The following is a 16900-nucleotide window of genomic DNA, read 5'->3' on the forward strand; positions in this document are numbered from 1 at the left end:
CACTCTATTCTTATCATCTTGTACACATCTATCAAGTTACTCTCATCCTACTTCACTCCAAAGAGAAAAGCCCTAGTATGACAAATAAAGCTAAAGTTGATTTTTAAAGATAGAAAATCTTCAAACATTTATGATATTCAAAGATTTAAAGATGCTTTCTGTTCTATTCTATTTTAGTCCAAAGTTAATGACCATACTTACTCACATTCAAATCTGTTTTACACGAACACTATCCATGACCTCACCTTATTAATATCTCTGTCATTTAATGTTGTTAATCAAAACCTGTATATAAAACTGCTTTATCTCTGCCTCGTTGGAGAATGTGTAATTGTTTGGATTTTATCCCCTTATCCAGGTCATCTCTAAATATAAGAGCTCACAGTTTTGAGAGAAGTGCATTAATGTGCATTTTAATCGGTGTCAGTAACCACACAGAAGACAAGTCAGAATAAGAGGGTCCTTTTCAGACAGGCAGGATACTAATGCTGTGACCTTGTGAGTCTCAAACAAAGGGATAGTTATTTAAAACAGATGCATAAGAATGTGTTTCCCAAAAGGTAGTGAGTTTCTACAATTCTCTATTTTGTATGGAGAGCTGGCAAGAAGAGGAGCTGAAGCCCAAGTCAAATCAGTTCTGACCACAGAGAACAGCAGGGCACACTTGAGAGGTTTGGTCAGCTCTCATTTTTTTTGTATTGTTGAATTCTAGCAAAATAAACAGATTTGGATACCAAACACCAATAAATGTGCCACCTTTTGCTGCTAAATTTTAAGTGGTTGATAAACACTTACATTCAAACCTTTATAAATATGAGTAAAAAGAAGCAAGGCAAATTAAATCGCATGTGAGCACACACAAAAAAAGACCTGGCTGAAGAAACAATTTTGCAAATCAACATACAAAATGCTGGAGGAACTCAGGTCAGATAGCATCTATGGAAATGAACAAACAGTTGCCATTTTGGGGCAAGACCATTCATCAGGACTGGAAAGGAAGGGGGAAGATGCCAGAATAAAAAGACAGTGATGGGGGGGGGGGGGGGGAGAGAGGGGAAGGAGGACAAGTTAGAAAGTGATAGGTGAAGCCAGGTGCATGGGGAAGGAGGTATGAAGTAAGAAGCTGGGAGGTGATAGATGGAAAAGGCAAATAGCTGGAGAAGGCATCTGATAGGAAGACCTATCACCTCCCAGATTTTTACTTTATTCTCCCCTTCCCCACCCATCACCTTCTAATGTCCTCCTTTCCCACCCCCACCTAATTTTTGCATCTTCCCCTTTCCTCTCCAACCTGATGAAGTGTCTCAGCCTGAAATATCAGCTGCCTGACTTGCTGAGTTCCTCCAGCATTTTTTGCATATTGCTCTGGATTTCCAGCATCTGTAAGAACTTGTCTAAAATTCTAAAAATCACTCAGGATTGAAACACACCCTGCTTTAGCAGAGCAAAATGAAGAGTACTGTCAAAAAGAAAGAAGCACAGATCCAACCAATATTACTGTTACCCAGTCCCAAATGTTTGAGAGAGCAGACAGAAATATATCAATATACACGACAAATTAGCGTTTAAGTTATCTTTGTTAAGTTCTGAGATGGTGTACTGTATTAGTAGTCAAATAGGACTTCGACACATCATTTTTAAAATCCACCTGCCAGGTGGATACAGGTTGTTAAATTTTGTGGCCACAACATATTGCCAACTAAATATCAGAGTTCAATGCGAGAAAACCTTTGAACTACTGGGCCAGCAATATTTACTTTGAACTTGCAATGGGTGATTAGGTCATAATGATCCATTAAATTATGAAGTATAATTCTACCATTCACAAGTTCAGGCAGGATCTTACCACAGGGGCAATAATTTTTGCTTCCTGTCTCTATGGTTTTTTTGTCCACCTGAAGACTCCTTATTAAAGAGTTCACATTGAAGGGACTGCAATGTATACCAGGCATGGAACCATTGTTCTTTAATTTGATGTTTCTTAACAACGACATTATTTCTGTGCTTATTGGTTGTTGTCTTCCAAAAGGCATCTTTATTAGCATTTGGAGCATTTATGACACTTGAAGCAATCCACTGACATCATATGGGATTTATTGCTAATCCTGTTTTTAGTTTTGCTCTCTTACGTTAAGGGCCCTGCTTCTTCATCATCATTATGTGGCTGCATACTTTGGAGATTTATAAATTATCTTTGGAGGTTTCCCTTCATCAACTGGCACATTCTCCAGAAACATACACTTTCATAGATTCACAGTATGCTTATTTTGAGTTTATTTTATAAGGCCCAGATATAGATGTCTGACTGCAATTGTGGCTGAGGTATAAGGATATAAAATTGAGTAATTAATCTTATTATATAGGAACAAAAGGTTACAGATGAGTAACATACATGCATGCATGACTGGGTACTGACAGAAATATTCAAATGAAACTAATAAAATTTTGCATGCCAAGGAGCAATGGGTTTGTGTGAGAATGAGGATTGTAAGTTGGAAGTAAATGAGAACAGAGAAATCAGGATGCGCCTCTATTTCTTATGCTATTTTACTGACCCAAGGCATAATTAGATTTATTTCAAAATAATAAAGTAATGAGAGCTCTCCGATGAAAATGGTAAAATGAAAGTGTTACAGACAAGAAAATATTGGAACTCTTAAATAAAAACAGAAAATTATGGAAACACTCAGGTCATACTGTAACTGCAATGCACCCACACGGAACACAAGGTGCTTGTGTTGTGCCTTGTTGGAACAATGCAGGAAACTACAGGTAGGGATGAAAAGCAGAACAAGTGACAGGCAATAGAAGCTTAACATCATACTTGCAGACTGTACAAAAAAAATGGCCCACAAAGCAGTTATCCTGTCTGTATTTGTTTTCTCCAATGGAGAGGCCATATCAAAGTTCAAAGTACATATACGTCACCATGTAAAAAACCTGAGATTTGTTTTATTGTGGGCATACTCAATAAATCCTAAAATCATAATAGGATCAAAGAAAAACCACACCCAACAGAGTGAACAATCAGTGTGTAAAAGTCAGCTGCTCAAATAAAAAAGATAAAAATAATAAATAAATAACCAATAAATATCAAGAACACAAGATGAAGAATAACACATGAAATGGATTGGAATAACTAAGGTTGGGAGGACTAATAAGAGCATGACATGCACAATGAATGGTAATGACCCAGGAAGTACTGGGGAACAGATGTTGGTGTAGCATTCTACGGATTTCTGGAGGCAGCAGCACAGGTACACAAGGGTACAGAAATCAGAAATAGGTTTATTATTAGCAGCACGTGTCGTGAAATGTGCTAACTTAGTAGCAGCAGTACAATGTAATATGTGATAATATAGAAAAAAATCAAAATGTAGTAAATCAATTACAGTATATGTATATTGAATAGATTAAAACTGGTGCAAAAACAGAAATAATATAGATTTTTAAAAAGGGTAAGTAGTGTTCATGGGTTCAATGTCCATTTAGATTCTACCAACAATATGGCAGAGGAAAAGAAGGTGTTCCTGAATCTCTGAGTGTGTGCCTTCAGGCTTCTGTACCTCCTTCCTGACAATAACAATAAGAGGGCATGTCCTGGGTGCTGGGGGCCCTTGATAATGGACGTCGTCTTTCTTGAGGCTAGTACCCAAGATGGAGCTGACTAATTTTACCACTTTCTGTTGCTTCTTTCAGTCCCGGGCAATAGCTTCGCCCCCACCCTCCCCATACCAGACAGTGATGCAGCCTGTCAGAATGCTCTCTTCGATTCATCTATAGAAGCTTGAGTGTTTTGGTTGACAAAACAAATCTCTTCACGGTCCTAATGAAATATAGCCATAGTCTTGCCTTCTTTTTGCTGCATCGAATGTTGAGACCAGGTTAGATCCTCAGAGATCTTGACACCCAGGAACTTGAAACTGCTCACCCGCTCCACTTCTGACTTCTCTTACAAGGATTAGTTTATGATCCCTTGTCTTCCCATTCCTGAAGTCACATTCAACTCTTTGGTCTTACTGACGCTGAGTGCAAGGTTGTTGCTATGATGCCACTTAACTAACTGGTATATCTCGCCCCTGTACACCCTCTCATCTCCACCTAAGATTCTACCAACAATGGTTGTATCATCAGGAAATCACTACACAGTCATGGGTATAGACAGAGTAGAGTAGTGGGTTAAGCACACACCCAAGGTGCACTGCCAGTGTTGACCGTCAACACGGAGCAGATATTATCACCAATCTGCATACATTGTGGTCTTCTGGTTAGGAAGTCGAAGATGCAATTGCAAAGGGAGGTACAGAGCCCCAGGTTCTGTAGTTTATCGATCATGACTGTGGGAATGATGGTGTTAAATGTCAACGAACAGCATCCTGACATAGGTGTTTGTATTGTCCAGGCGATCCAAGGCCGTGTGAAGAGCCACTGAGACAGCACAAAAGATACTTGTCCTTATTAACCAGTATATAAAACACAAGAGCATCAAAGTTACCATGGAACAAAACAAGTTAGGCAAAGGCTGGAGTTTCATTTACAATTCTGATTATCATACTATATTAAAAAAAAGTGACTGCCTCATACAGGATACATAAGAAATTCACCAGGATGTCACCTGCTCAGCTATGTAGAAAAACTGGACAGGCTGGTTTTCGTTTTCTTTGGAATGGGTGGGAAACATTCTGATGTACACAAAATTATGATTGAGTAGATGGCAAAAACCTTTTCCTTGACAAGTTTGACTATGACCAAAGGGCAGAGGTTGAAGATCGAGGGCAAGAGATTTAGCTAGCTTCGACCTACCAACTGCTTGTTATGCACTGGCTTTTAGGATGGCAATAAAGGTCCTCCATCATTGTGTGTGTAGCTGGGATTTCACTACTGTCAGTCATGTCAGTTCTGGGTTGAGAATCAGGAATACCATCGCACTTAGATGTAGAAGGGTTTTCTATTGCTGTTTCTGTAAGTTTTGTTTTACCAGATAGGGTTGTTAGCCCCGAGTGGAACCCCTGAACCTGGAGGACTGATGGAACACTTAGTCTGGCCTCTACCCTTTTGACCTGACACTACCAAGAGCTAAAGCACAAGGCCCTGACTCCAGCCAACATAACTCCCTGTGTCATCGAAGCACGCAAGCTTCCAAACCTTACAGCAAGGCCAAAGTCCTTTCATATGCCAGAGGGCTTTTGGGTAAGATTTTTCTTTCCACTTAGAAGGTGGCTGCAATCTGGAATTCACTGCGAGGAGGTAGTTGAGGCATATTCTCAAAGCTTCTGAAGGATTTGGAAGAGCACTTGGATCTTTGAAATTGCTAATGTCAAGGATGACACTAGCACGAGAAGGCATAGTTTTAAGGTGCTTGGAAGTAGGTACACAGGAGATGTCAGGGATAAGTGGGGTTTTTTTTTACGCGGAGAGTGGTGAGTGTGTGGAATGGGCTGCCAGCAGCAGTGGTGGAGGCAGATACGATAGGGTCTTTTAAGAGACTCCTGGATAGGTACAGGGAGCTTAGAAAAATAGAGGGCTATGGGTAACCCTAGGTAGTTCTAAGGTAAGGACATGTTCGACACAGCTTTGTGGGCCAAAGGGCCTGTATTGTGCTGTAGGCTTTCTATGTTACTATTTGAGAGCATATGCTCAATTGGCAATAATCTCAAAAATTTTCTCACGTACCATGGTAATTTTGCACATATATCATTGATTAATGAATTAGTAACTATAATTATGACTTTTAAGGAAGAACGATATATCATGTAGCTTATTTATGTGTATTCAGTTTTACTATTAATAAAAGTAGACATTTAAACAAATGAAGTATTTTAGAAAATATGTTCAAAAAGTATGAATATCAATCTTTTAAAAAGTCATTTGAACAATAAATATTGATGGAAGTGATAAATTAGTATTTACCCTCATTATCACTGAATATCTAGTGCTCACTCACACACAATACAAGAAGAAACACAAGCAGGGCGAAGTGGATGGGGATTTTGGGGTCTGCGAGTTTTATTTCTTTTTTCACATGCGGGGGGGGGGGGGTGGGAGGTTGATGTATGGCCTTTCTGTACTTTGGAGAAGACGTATCAGAGTTGTATCGTACATGCATTACTTGGGACAATAAAATGAACTTTTGATCATTTGGACCTTTGAATCTTTTCAACGTCAAATGGCTCAACTATTTGTTATACTGATACTGATGTGTACACCAGGTCTGTGAGGATTTCAAAACATTATCCAACATATGTTCTCAAGATTATCTAGCTGATGCCAAGCTGACATGACACAGCTCGTGAAGACTCACTGCTCTTGAGTTGTAAGCAAATCATTCACTACTTCATTTAGAAGTAAAGATAGTCATTATCTATAAAGTTCACAGAAACACAGAACCAATAGTACATATATCACATTATTATAATTGCAAATAATATTGCTACACAGCAAAATAATATTGATTTGGCTGAATCCGAGAGCCATGGCTTGCTAATTGATGGTGCATGAATTCCTAGAGCCATGTTTCTGCAGGAACAACCTGCAGCAGCTCCTCATATCGCTCAGTGCAGCTGCAAACAAAGGCAGTCTAGTTCGTCTCCCACTGAGCAAACACTGAAGAGCAGCACAGTGGGGGGAGGGAGACAGCCTGAAACCCTGCAAAGAATCCACAGCACACAGCCAGCTCTGGCGTCTCCTTCCTCGGCGGCTGAAACCGCCGACCCCAAGGCACGAATGAGGCCTGGTCTGTACCACAACCTTGCAAACAAACCAGTGAATTTTAACTGCCACATTAAGACAATTACAAAATCACCCTACCATCTTAAAAATTAGCAAGAGCTAAAGGATTTATGTCTCAGCAAGATTGAAAAAAAACTTGTCCAGGCATTTATTTTTAGTAGGCTTGACTACTGTCATGGTGCTTTCACAGGTCTCTATAAAAATATCCCTCAGACAGCTGCAGCTCATTCAGAATGCCGCTGCTAGAGTCCTCACTAAGACTAAGAAAGTAGAGTACATCACCTCAGTTCTCAGATCGCTACACAGGCTTCCTGTCCATTGGAGATTTGTCTTTTAACACATTACTACTGGTTTATAAAGCACTGAATGGTCTAGGGCCAAAATACGTCTTCAATCTCCACTGCATTATGTGCCTTTCTGAGCTCTCAGGTCGTCTGGGGTGGGCTTGCTTACCGCCCTGGGGTCAAAACTAAATATGGTGAAGCAGTGTTTAGTTACTATTCTCCACATATCTGGAATAACCTTCCAGAGGATCAGAAGTCTGCTTCAACTTTATGCTCTTGTTAAATCAAGGGTTAAAACTTCTCTTTTTGCATGATTTTATTCTCTTTTGTATGTCTGAAATTTGATGTTTGATTTTTAATCTTGTTCTATGTAAAGCACTTTGAACTGCCCGTTTGAAAAATGCTATACAAATAAAATTGCCTTGCAGTATTCTACATTACCAATATCCAACAGGGTATTCTGATCAACAAAAATGTGCAAAGCAGTCCTTTTAAAATGGATGGGGTATAGAGAATCAAGGGGTGGCACTGTATGCCAACATTTTGTGCTCCACATGGCAACCTGGGCATACTTGCCTCATGGTCACCACTCCAGGCTATGGCAATGTGCTAGCAAATGTCAGTATAGTGGTACTTCATTGACCAATAGACCTAGTTGGATTTTGATTAATTTGCTGCTTTTCATCTGCAATTGCGCAGGACTGAGCTGTGACGGGGGAACTCTTTGACAAAGATGGAAGAATAGACCAGTGAGTAATGAAAGGAACGGTCTCTCCGGAAACACAAGACACTGCAGATACTGGAATCTGGAGCACAAAACAAACTGCCCGAAGATACAGCAGGTCAAGCAACATCAATGGAGACAAAGGGATGGTCCTTTTGGAATGCAAAGAGGAGGGGAAGCTATGTCTGCAGAAATATCACAGAAATTGCCAAGGATGATCCAATGAGTGTGGAGGTTAGAGGAGCAAAGTAACATAAATACAGATTCTGACAAAGAAGACAAGGGCTTGTGATGGATACACATTGAGATGGATAGGGATCATGTAAAGTAGTTGGAGTAGGGCAGAAATTGGTCATGAAATTAATGAGATTTTCAAGTTCTGCACATGTGCTTGGTGAAACACTAATGTAGTCTTGAAAAAGTTTCACTTTATAGGGTCGGATAAATTTTGTGTTTGCAACAGTATGAGCTATTAATACCCAAACAGTTACTTTTCTAAATTGGTTGTTCAGTCTTTGTCCATATTGCATTTACAACAATGTGCTGGAGGAACTTAGCAAGTCAGGAAGCATCTATGAATGGGAATAAAGAGTCAATGTTTTGGGCCAAGACTCACCTTCATCGGCCCAAAATGCCCACTGTTTATTCTCATCCATAGATGCTGCCTGACCTGATGGGTTCCTCCAGCACATTGTGTGTATTGCTCTAGATTTCCTGCATCTGCAGTACCTCTTGTGTTTGTTATAAGGTGCAGGTTCTTATTCCCATTCTGATATGTCTATCCATGGCCTCCTCTACTGTCAAGATGAATCCACTCAGGTTGGAGGAACACCACCTTATATACCAGCTGGGTAGCCTCCAATCTGATGGCATGAACACTGGCTTCTCTAACTTCCGTTAATGCCCCTCCTCCCCTTCTTACCCCATCCCTGACGTATTTAGTTGTTTTTTTTTCTCTCTCTCTGCCCATCACTCTGTCTGTTCTCCATCTCCCTCTGGTGCTCTCCCCTCCCCCTTTCTTTCTCCCAAGGCCTCCCATCCCATGATCCTTTCCCTTCTCCAGCTCTGTATCACTTTCGCCAATCACCTTTCCAGCTCTTAGCTTCATCCCACCCCCTCAGGTCTTCTCCTATCATTTCACATTCCCCTCCCCCAACTACTTTCAAATCTTAGTATTTTCCTTTCAGTTAGTCCTGACGAAGGGTCTCGGCCCGAAACGTCGACAGCGCTTCTCCCTATAGATGCTGCCTGGCCTGCTGTGTTCAGCCAGCATTTTGTGTGTGTTGTTTGTATTTTCAGCATCTGCAGATTTCCTCGTGTTTGCAGGTTCTTACTGATAGTTAAGAAACAAGAGAAATATACTAATACCCACACAGACAGTACAAGCATAACAGGAATATTCTTAAACAAGTATCTTGTACTTGGAATCCCAAATACTTTGCATTTTTACTCACTTTCATAATAGAGCCATCATTTTAAAGAAAACATCACTAAGTGGATGTATACAGAAATAACACTAAGTACAGAAACGCGCCTGTTGCCAACCTGATATTCAATCTCCAGGGTGGCATCTTTCTTCATAGTTTGGTAGAAACACTCCTTCTGCCCTGCCGGCAGAGTGAAAGTGAAATCGCTATCAAAGGACTGAGAGAAACCGAACGCGACTCTCGCCAAGCCGCAAAACACAAACGGCAGCCACAACACCGCACCCATCGTTGCCCGTGGGAGGCGAAGGCGGCAAACGAATGGATGGAATGAGGAGCCCAGGCAGCGGCCCGGGATGAGGAGTGAAGATGGGGGAACAAACTCGCTCACCGGAACGCACGCGCTCCGGGACCCGTCGCTCCTGCCGGTTGGGCCAATCACAATCGCCAATTCAGCAGCGCTACCCAGTACGTCACTTAACCTGCCGCGAGTCCTTCCATCATTCCCGACGTAGTCGGTCGTTAAATATCGTGTCTTGGTTATATGGGGGAAGCAACTACGCCCTGAAAAAAACACTGCCATCCATCTCGATTAACTTCACGTCAAGCCAGTGGAGTGCTCAGAACGTCCGTCTCTGGTACATTTACCCTTTCACCACGTGCCTCATATCGCGTCGGTAACGCGTCTCTCGACAATACAACTACAACTCCCATAGTGCATTCCGGCATGACGCGCTTCAGCGCAGTTGTCGACGCAACAACAGAGTGGGCGGTTCCTCTCCTGCTTATTGCGTCAGGCGGGAGGAATTTTTTTCACACGCGCACCCTTCCCTGCTCTCAATGGTCGGCCTAAGTCACAATGTTGGAGGAGGAGGAGGGGCGGGAAGGAGGTGAGATGGGCGGGAGCAGGGGCAGCGAGGCGGCGTGGCCGAGTTTTTAAATACTAATGAGGTTCCAACTCGACAGCGCGAGTCGGTGGACGGGGCTCCCATGTGCAATGCGCGGCGTCGCGGCCTGTTGGTTCCCGGCGTCAGTGGAGGCGGCGGGCTGCTGAGCCTCCATGGAGCCCGGTGACCGAGCGAAGGACGATTAAAGAGAGCGTCGGGTGGAGGAAAGGCTACGAGGATGTCAATTACTGTGAAAAGATGAACCAGCGGCACGTTTTGTTTGTATGTTTGATTATCTCAGTGTTATACTGGTAAGTGACGCTGGGGTGGTCTGCCATCCCCTTCAACAATATTACCCCCCCCCCCCCCATTTCCATCCCTCACCCCAGACTTGTGTCCCTAACCCGAAGGCTTGGATTCTAACTAGGCCTGGTCTTCAGCTAGGGCGCTGTTTCGCTTTCAACAGTTTCTGGCTGAAAATGGGACGGACAGAAGCTCCTGACAAGTTTGAAGTTTCATAATGTAACTGGGGGATTTCTTTCGGGGGAAAAACCTGAGAATCCTGCCTTTGTATTGATAGCAAATATGAGGCCATTATTATGGGATGGTGTGTTTGGTTTCTTCATCTGTCTCTCTGCCAATCTGCGGTCGCTTTTACGTGCTGTCCGAACGATTCTGAACGTTTTGTGCCCTTTTGACGCCTCTTGTAGTTTTTCATTCTTCGTCTTCTCTCCTCAACTGACATCTGCATTTAAGTGTCATTTGTATTGCTATAGCTTAAAATCGCAGTATTTTAAAAATGTTTTTCTGCATCTGATATCTAATTCTATTTTATTTTTCATTTCGAGTCTGAACCAAACCTCATAATTTGGAATTGGTTCTCAAAGTTCTTATGGTGCTACCGTAAAGTTTACCATTGCTTTTGAAGAGTTGCGTGATGGTATGTTGTGAACACCATATGGCTCCACATGTGATGTCCGTAGCTGCAATTATATCATCAGTACATGTGGATGGATGCCTGGTGGTGAAAGGAGTAAACGGATTGCATGCTTTCCTTGAGCAAGAAATCATTTAGACATTAGATCCTTGACTAGTAACAACATTGCCAACTGCATTCAAGGACACCTCCTATCTTAACTTTCCTGCCTCTGGCTCTTAGGTGACATGATCATCTGCAGTCTCAGCTAATTTGTTGTCCATACAAAACACGTGATTCATTTGGCCATATCAAACACCTGTTCTCTATCTTTTTCTCTTAAAGCTGTTTAGTTTCCCAATCTTGTTGAGCATTGTGACACTTGAATTATTTAAGTTCACTGGCTTAATATTAACAGAAATTATATGTAGCTTTAAATAACCATCTAAATCCAGCATATTTTGCAAAATATTGTTTCTAGTTTCTGGCTCCTGTAAGAGAGGAAAGAGTCCAAGTGGGCACAAACTAATGTATTGGATAATCATGTCCAAGGTCTGGCTATTAACTTTCTACTTCAATTTACATATAATGCATGAACTCAAGTAAGCTTTTAATTGCCCTACTTTTTAATAATACTAGTTTTGATTTCAAAGTTACATTGAAAATGTTTTGATTTGTCTAAATATTAATTTTTCTCAAAACTTAGTGTGTTCACCAGCCTGCGAGTTACATTGCAAAGAAGTGGGAACAGATTGTACTGGTGCTTGGAGAACAAAATTAATATCTGAACATTTGTCCTTGCTATATTTTTATTCTCTAACAATTAAATATTTTGGTTCATAATAAAGTGAGGCAATTAATACTTGCAATTATGCACAAGTGAGAAAAATAACTATAAAAATGGGTGAGATGAATGTGAATATCCAAAAGTTGTTGACTGAGTTGCAGTATTCCACATTTGCCTTCTGAAAGCTTTGTCTGCTGGCTGTCTTAAAATGCACTGAATGGCTGAAATTGCTATATTTGGTTGATGAATGCAAGCTAAGTTCCTGCATTTTTTAAAAGATCAATTTAACTTCATGGTCATTAAGGATTATTTACCACTAATTGCCCCCCCCCCCGACCTATAAATTAACTATATTTCTTGTTTATTTAAATTTTTTTGTCTTTTTCTCCTTCAATTTGCTTCTCTTTTCGCTCTTTCCTTCTGGAAATGATTTGAAATTGAACTGACCCACTCAAATTTGCACACATCAGTGCACTGTTAATTTCACAATTCTTTGATCTGATTAACTAAGACAAGCCACGTTGCTTATCTTGTTAACTTGAAGGCACTTGTCCCTCACCAGAAACAGAGGAAAACAAGCCTAAGAAAAAATGTGCAGTAAGAAGTAGAATTTTAATTTTGACATGAAATGGCATTTGATGCACAATATTAAGATAACTGCAAGGGATTCAGAGGATTAAGATGGATTTATTTCAGGGCAAATAATTTGAAATTAAAATTTAATTAACTACCAGTAGATGAGATTCCCTTTGGGAGGATAACAGAAAATTTCAGGAATGTCTAAAGAATGATATAGCTACTAGAGTTGCCAAGACCAGTGATTCCAGTTCAATTCTGATCACCAATGTTACCTTTGTGGTGTTTGTACATTCTCCCTTTGACTGCATGGGTTTCCTTCCACTTTCCAAAATCATACGCATTGTTGGGTTAATTGGCCGCTGAAAGATGCCTGCAGCACATGCGTGAGTGCTAGAATCTAGATGGGGAGTGTGTGAGGTGTGGGTGGTTGATGAGGACAAGAGAATAAAATGAATGATTGTAAATGGGTGCTTGATGGTCATGTGGATGAAAGGACCTGTTCTGTGACTCAGACTTTACAACTAAGATGTGTGAAGTTCCTGATTTGCAGCACCAAGATGAAAGAAATGTTTTCAATAGGTTACATTATGGCAAGAGAATAATAAAACAAATGGGCAAAGAATGGTATAAAATATTACTTGATTTTTAAAAAAAGTAAGCTACAACACTGTACCCAACTGCAATTTTCAGAATTTCAGTGGAGATTCCTGTAGCTTATCAAAATTTGTAATGATTACAAGTGTTCATTTTCTAGAAGGATAAGAGGTGTACACTTTAAACTTATGTGAAATTGTATTTAGCCAAGAGATTTAGTATTTTGATTCAGTTGGAAGAATTCATTTGTGTACCATGTGTTTTCTGCCAGCTAATCAGTTACAATATGTCAAAGCTGTTGATTATTTTGGGTTTTGATAATAAAGCAGTTCTACTTTCTGGTGGACTTGGTCATCTTCCATGATCTACGTGGCATTTACTGAGTCCTTTGCTGTTTAATGATTTGTAGAATTTCATTGCCTACAATGATTGGTAGTGAAACATCTTGAATGTGTAGAGTTAAGGACATCAAGGATTAACATTACCAATTCACCATTTTGTTTGTTCCTCCTTCACTAACTTGGATGTATTATGATCATGACCTCACTTGTTCTTCAAGCACTCTGTTCACTGTCTCCCCTCCCCCTCATCTCATGGCCATACCACCACATATCCTGCCCACCCTTTAGACAATGTCAGCTTCAGCAAGGTCTTTGACGAGATATGATATGGTGGCCAACTCTGGAAGGTTAGATCATATGAGATCAAAGGGGAATAGCTAATTGGATTCATGATTTGCATGATGGCAGTAAGCAGAATAACAGTCGAGGGTTGTTACCTGGAATGGAGGCCTCTCACTAGTGGTGTGGCATGGAAATCAGTGCTTGGACTTCTACTGTTCATTATATAAATGACATGGATGAGAATGTACAAGGCATAGTAAGTTTTCACATGATACTAAAATAAATGGTATTGTAGATGGTGAAGAAGGTTATCACAAAATGCAAGGGGATTGGCTAGGTGAGTGGGCCATAGACTGGCAAATGGTTCTCAATTTGGATAAGTGCAAAATGTTGCATTTTGGTAAGTCAACCAGGATAGGACTTGTACAACAAATGGTGACATGTTGGGGAGTATTGTAGAACATCAGGGTCAAGGAATAAAGGTGCATGGTTTCCAGAAAGCAGCATTGCAGGTGATGTGTCTGTAGTTACACTGTGGAGAGCATTCTGACGGGCTGCATCACTGTCTGGTACGGAGGGGCTACTGCACATGACTGAAAGAAGCTGCAGGAGGTTGTAAATCTAGTCAGCTCCATCTTAGGCACTAGCCTACAAACTAACCAGGACATCTTTAGGAAGCCGTGTCTCAGAAGGGCAGCGTCCATTATCAAGGACTTCCAGCACCCAGGGCATGCCCTTTTCTCACTGTTACCATCAGGTTGGAGATACAGAAGCCTGAAGGCACACACTCAGTGATTCAGGAACATCTTATTCCCCTCTGCCATTCGATCCCTAAATGGATATTGAAGCTCTGGACACTACCTCACTTTTTCAATATACAGTATTTTTGTTTCTGCACATTTTAAAAAATCTTTTCAATACATGTAATTGATTTGTTTTTATTTTTTTCTCTGCTAGATTATGTATTGCATTGAACTGCTGCTGCTGAGTTCACAAATTTCACATCACGTGCTGGTGATAATAAACCTGATTCTGATGTGGTGAAGCAATCATACCCCTCCCTAACAGGCAACAAATATCAAACCTAGTGATGAACTTAAAAGTAATTGATTTAACTGTTCATTAATGGTTATAATTCTGCTCTACTTCACTGAATTAAAGTCCAAATATGTTCCTTTCCTTTCGAACATGGGTATGATTTTTTTCGGCCTGGCTTGCTAGCTGATTGACTACTATCCTTGAGTCCGTTACTAGGCATGGAGAACAAAAATGGTTCCTGTTGGCTTGTGTCAGTTTTGATGCACAGACAGCATTACATAATTTGTTCTCTGTACAAGTGCTGACTGTTTCCAGCTTTTTGTATCGGGTTTTGCAGTTTTTCTCCTAAGTCTCTACATCTGATTTTTTTTTTTAGTTGTTGATTGCAGTTAATTTTAAAACATGAAGTCAAACTTATTAACTTCCTTGAGGATTCTGTTTGTCTTTTAAATTTCTTTTTTTTGCTTTTAATCTGTTTAAATGCAACTTGTCCTGTGATTGAGGAGTTGAAATAGTCAATGTGACTTCACTTGTCCTTCCTGCTCAAGCCATCCAGTCAGTTCCACAAGTGCATTTTTTGTTCAGAGCCTTGTAATATGTTGCTTCTCAATTTAGTTCATTGCTAGAATGGTGATGTGTAACCAGAATGTAGCTCATTTATTGATTTTTGATGTTTTAGAGCTCATTAGAGATCATGACTTCAGTGGCACAGGTTATCAAGGTGCTAAATTGAGTTGAACCAGTACTTCCTATTGTCCCAACCAAAGTGCCTTTCATCTCACTTGCCTTCTGCACCTTTAAGTCCAGTGGAATGGTACGAATAAAGATGGATTGTGAGTGGTGTAAAAACAAATTTCCTGTCATAGCCAGCAAAGTGGCTGGTGAGGCTCTGCCAGTTGCTAAGGCTATAAATATTTTAAGTGTCAAGTTCTAAAGTGTACAATTAAAAACATTGAAGCAAATTTAAACAAATAACTTGGCTTCGTACTCCTTTGTCTCTGAATCCATTTAGCTTAGTAAAATCAATGTTATTTGGTAGTGCAAGATTTCAGAATTCATTATTTATCCCATCCCATTTTTGGTAGAATCTTGATGTAACCACAGCAAGACTAGGGTCTGCCCCTGGGTGTAGCAAAAGATCAAGGACAGAGTTCAGTTTACTGTCGGATGCATTAATGCCGAAATGCAGAGTTGCAATAAAAAAACTTACTTGCTGCACTAAATTTTATTATATAAGCATTCACAAAAATATTATACACTGTTACAAGAATAACTTTAAAAAGTGCATTTTTGTACAAAGTAGTCATGTTGCTAAACGTTGCTGGTTAGGATTTTGTCAGTTGTGCAACCAATTGCCATTCAATAGGTCCCAAATTTTGTGCTTGAAAGCATGCTTGGGATAAAGCTTTTCATGATTTCCAGAAGATTCTGTTGGAACTGGCTGCAAAACATCCAGTCCTTAGAACGCATGGCACAGGAGGAGGCCAATTGGCCATCATATCCCTGTTGCAGCTATAGGTCCTTCCCCACCCCTCCCCATTGCGTTTCAAATGATATAATTTTCTGGTTTCTGAATGGAGAGATCTTAAATTGTTGAATTTGCTGCTTTATAAAATGACAGTCTTGAAGTTATTTTGATCTAATGTGGTAATTATAAATGATTAAATGGTTATTGCTTTTCAGTACAAGTAACATGCATGCTTCCAAAGTAAGCAATAAGGTTTCAATATAACACCTTCTTTTGAAAGGTTTCAAAATAAACCAGCGAGGTTTTAACAGCATTCTTACTAGAAAATTTGTCATTATTTGTGGTGAAAGTAATGCATAATCATAAATTTATTTGGTAATAAGGCTCAACAGAACAAATATTTATGCCTGTAATAGTGTAAATAGTTTTTTAACTACGGAAAGCACTTTAAATGCTCAAATTACCCAGCAGTATACAGTTTGCACAACTGTTTACTAAATTGCAGTCTTGGGTACTTGCCTTGTAGTTCATCTTAAAGAACATTACAGCACATGAACAGGCCCCTATGCACACTACGTGCCTGTTCCTGTGCCTGTAAATACCTCCTGAATGCTACTATCATATCTGCTTCCACTACTTTCCATAGTAGTGTTCCAAGCACCTACCAGTCTGTGTGCAGTTTTGCAGTTTTCCCTTGTTTCCTGCAATCATCTTAAATCTAGTATTTGTATTTCTCCTGGATCTAAAGATTCTTTATATGGCCTCTCATAATGTTAGATACTTTCGGGTTGCCATCTCAGCTTCTCCAGAAAAAAGCATTCCAGGTTTGATCATCATCCCCTTAAAA

General features: G+C 40.2%; 2 protein-coding genes across 8 annotated transcripts in view; one reads left to right on the plus strand and one right to left on the minus strand.

The window, feature by feature from the left end:
* The window catches only part of tmed5 (transmembrane p24 trafficking protein 5), a 95307-nt gene extending 85458 nt beyond the window's left edge, over positions 1 to 9849 (minus strand). For 3 of the 5 annotated variants that reach the window (XM_073063589.1, XM_073063586.1, XM_073063588.1), the window contains exon 1: positions 9553 to 9849. In XM_073063589.1, the coding sequence (XP_072919690.1) occupies positions 9553 to 9744 (192 nt within the window). In that variant the 5' untranslated portion in view covers positions 9745 to 9849. The other 2 variants (XM_073063587.1, XM_073063590.1) reach the window with 1 other exon arrangement.
* Positions 9850 to 10040: 191 nt separating this feature from the next.
* The window catches only part of suco (SUN domain containing ossification factor), a 125060-nt gene continuing 118200 nt past the window's right edge, over positions 10041 to 16900 (plus strand). For all 3 annotated transcript variants that reach the window (XM_073063591.1, XM_073063594.1, XM_073063593.1), the window contains exon 1: positions 10041 to 10359. In XM_073063591.1, the coding sequence (XP_072919692.1) occupies positions 10307 to 10359 (53 nt within the window). In that variant the 5' untranslated portion in view covers positions 10041 to 10306. The remainder of the gene's footprint in view (positions 10360 to 16900) is intronic.

The sequence above is a fragment of the Hemitrygon akajei genome, chromosome 12 (assembly GCF_048418815.1).
Source record: "Hemitrygon akajei chromosome 12, sHemAka1.3, whole genome shotgun sequence".
NCBI classification, from domain to species: domain Eukaryota; kingdom Metazoa; phylum Chordata; class Chondrichthyes; order Myliobatiformes; family Dasyatidae; genus Hemitrygon; species Hemitrygon akajei.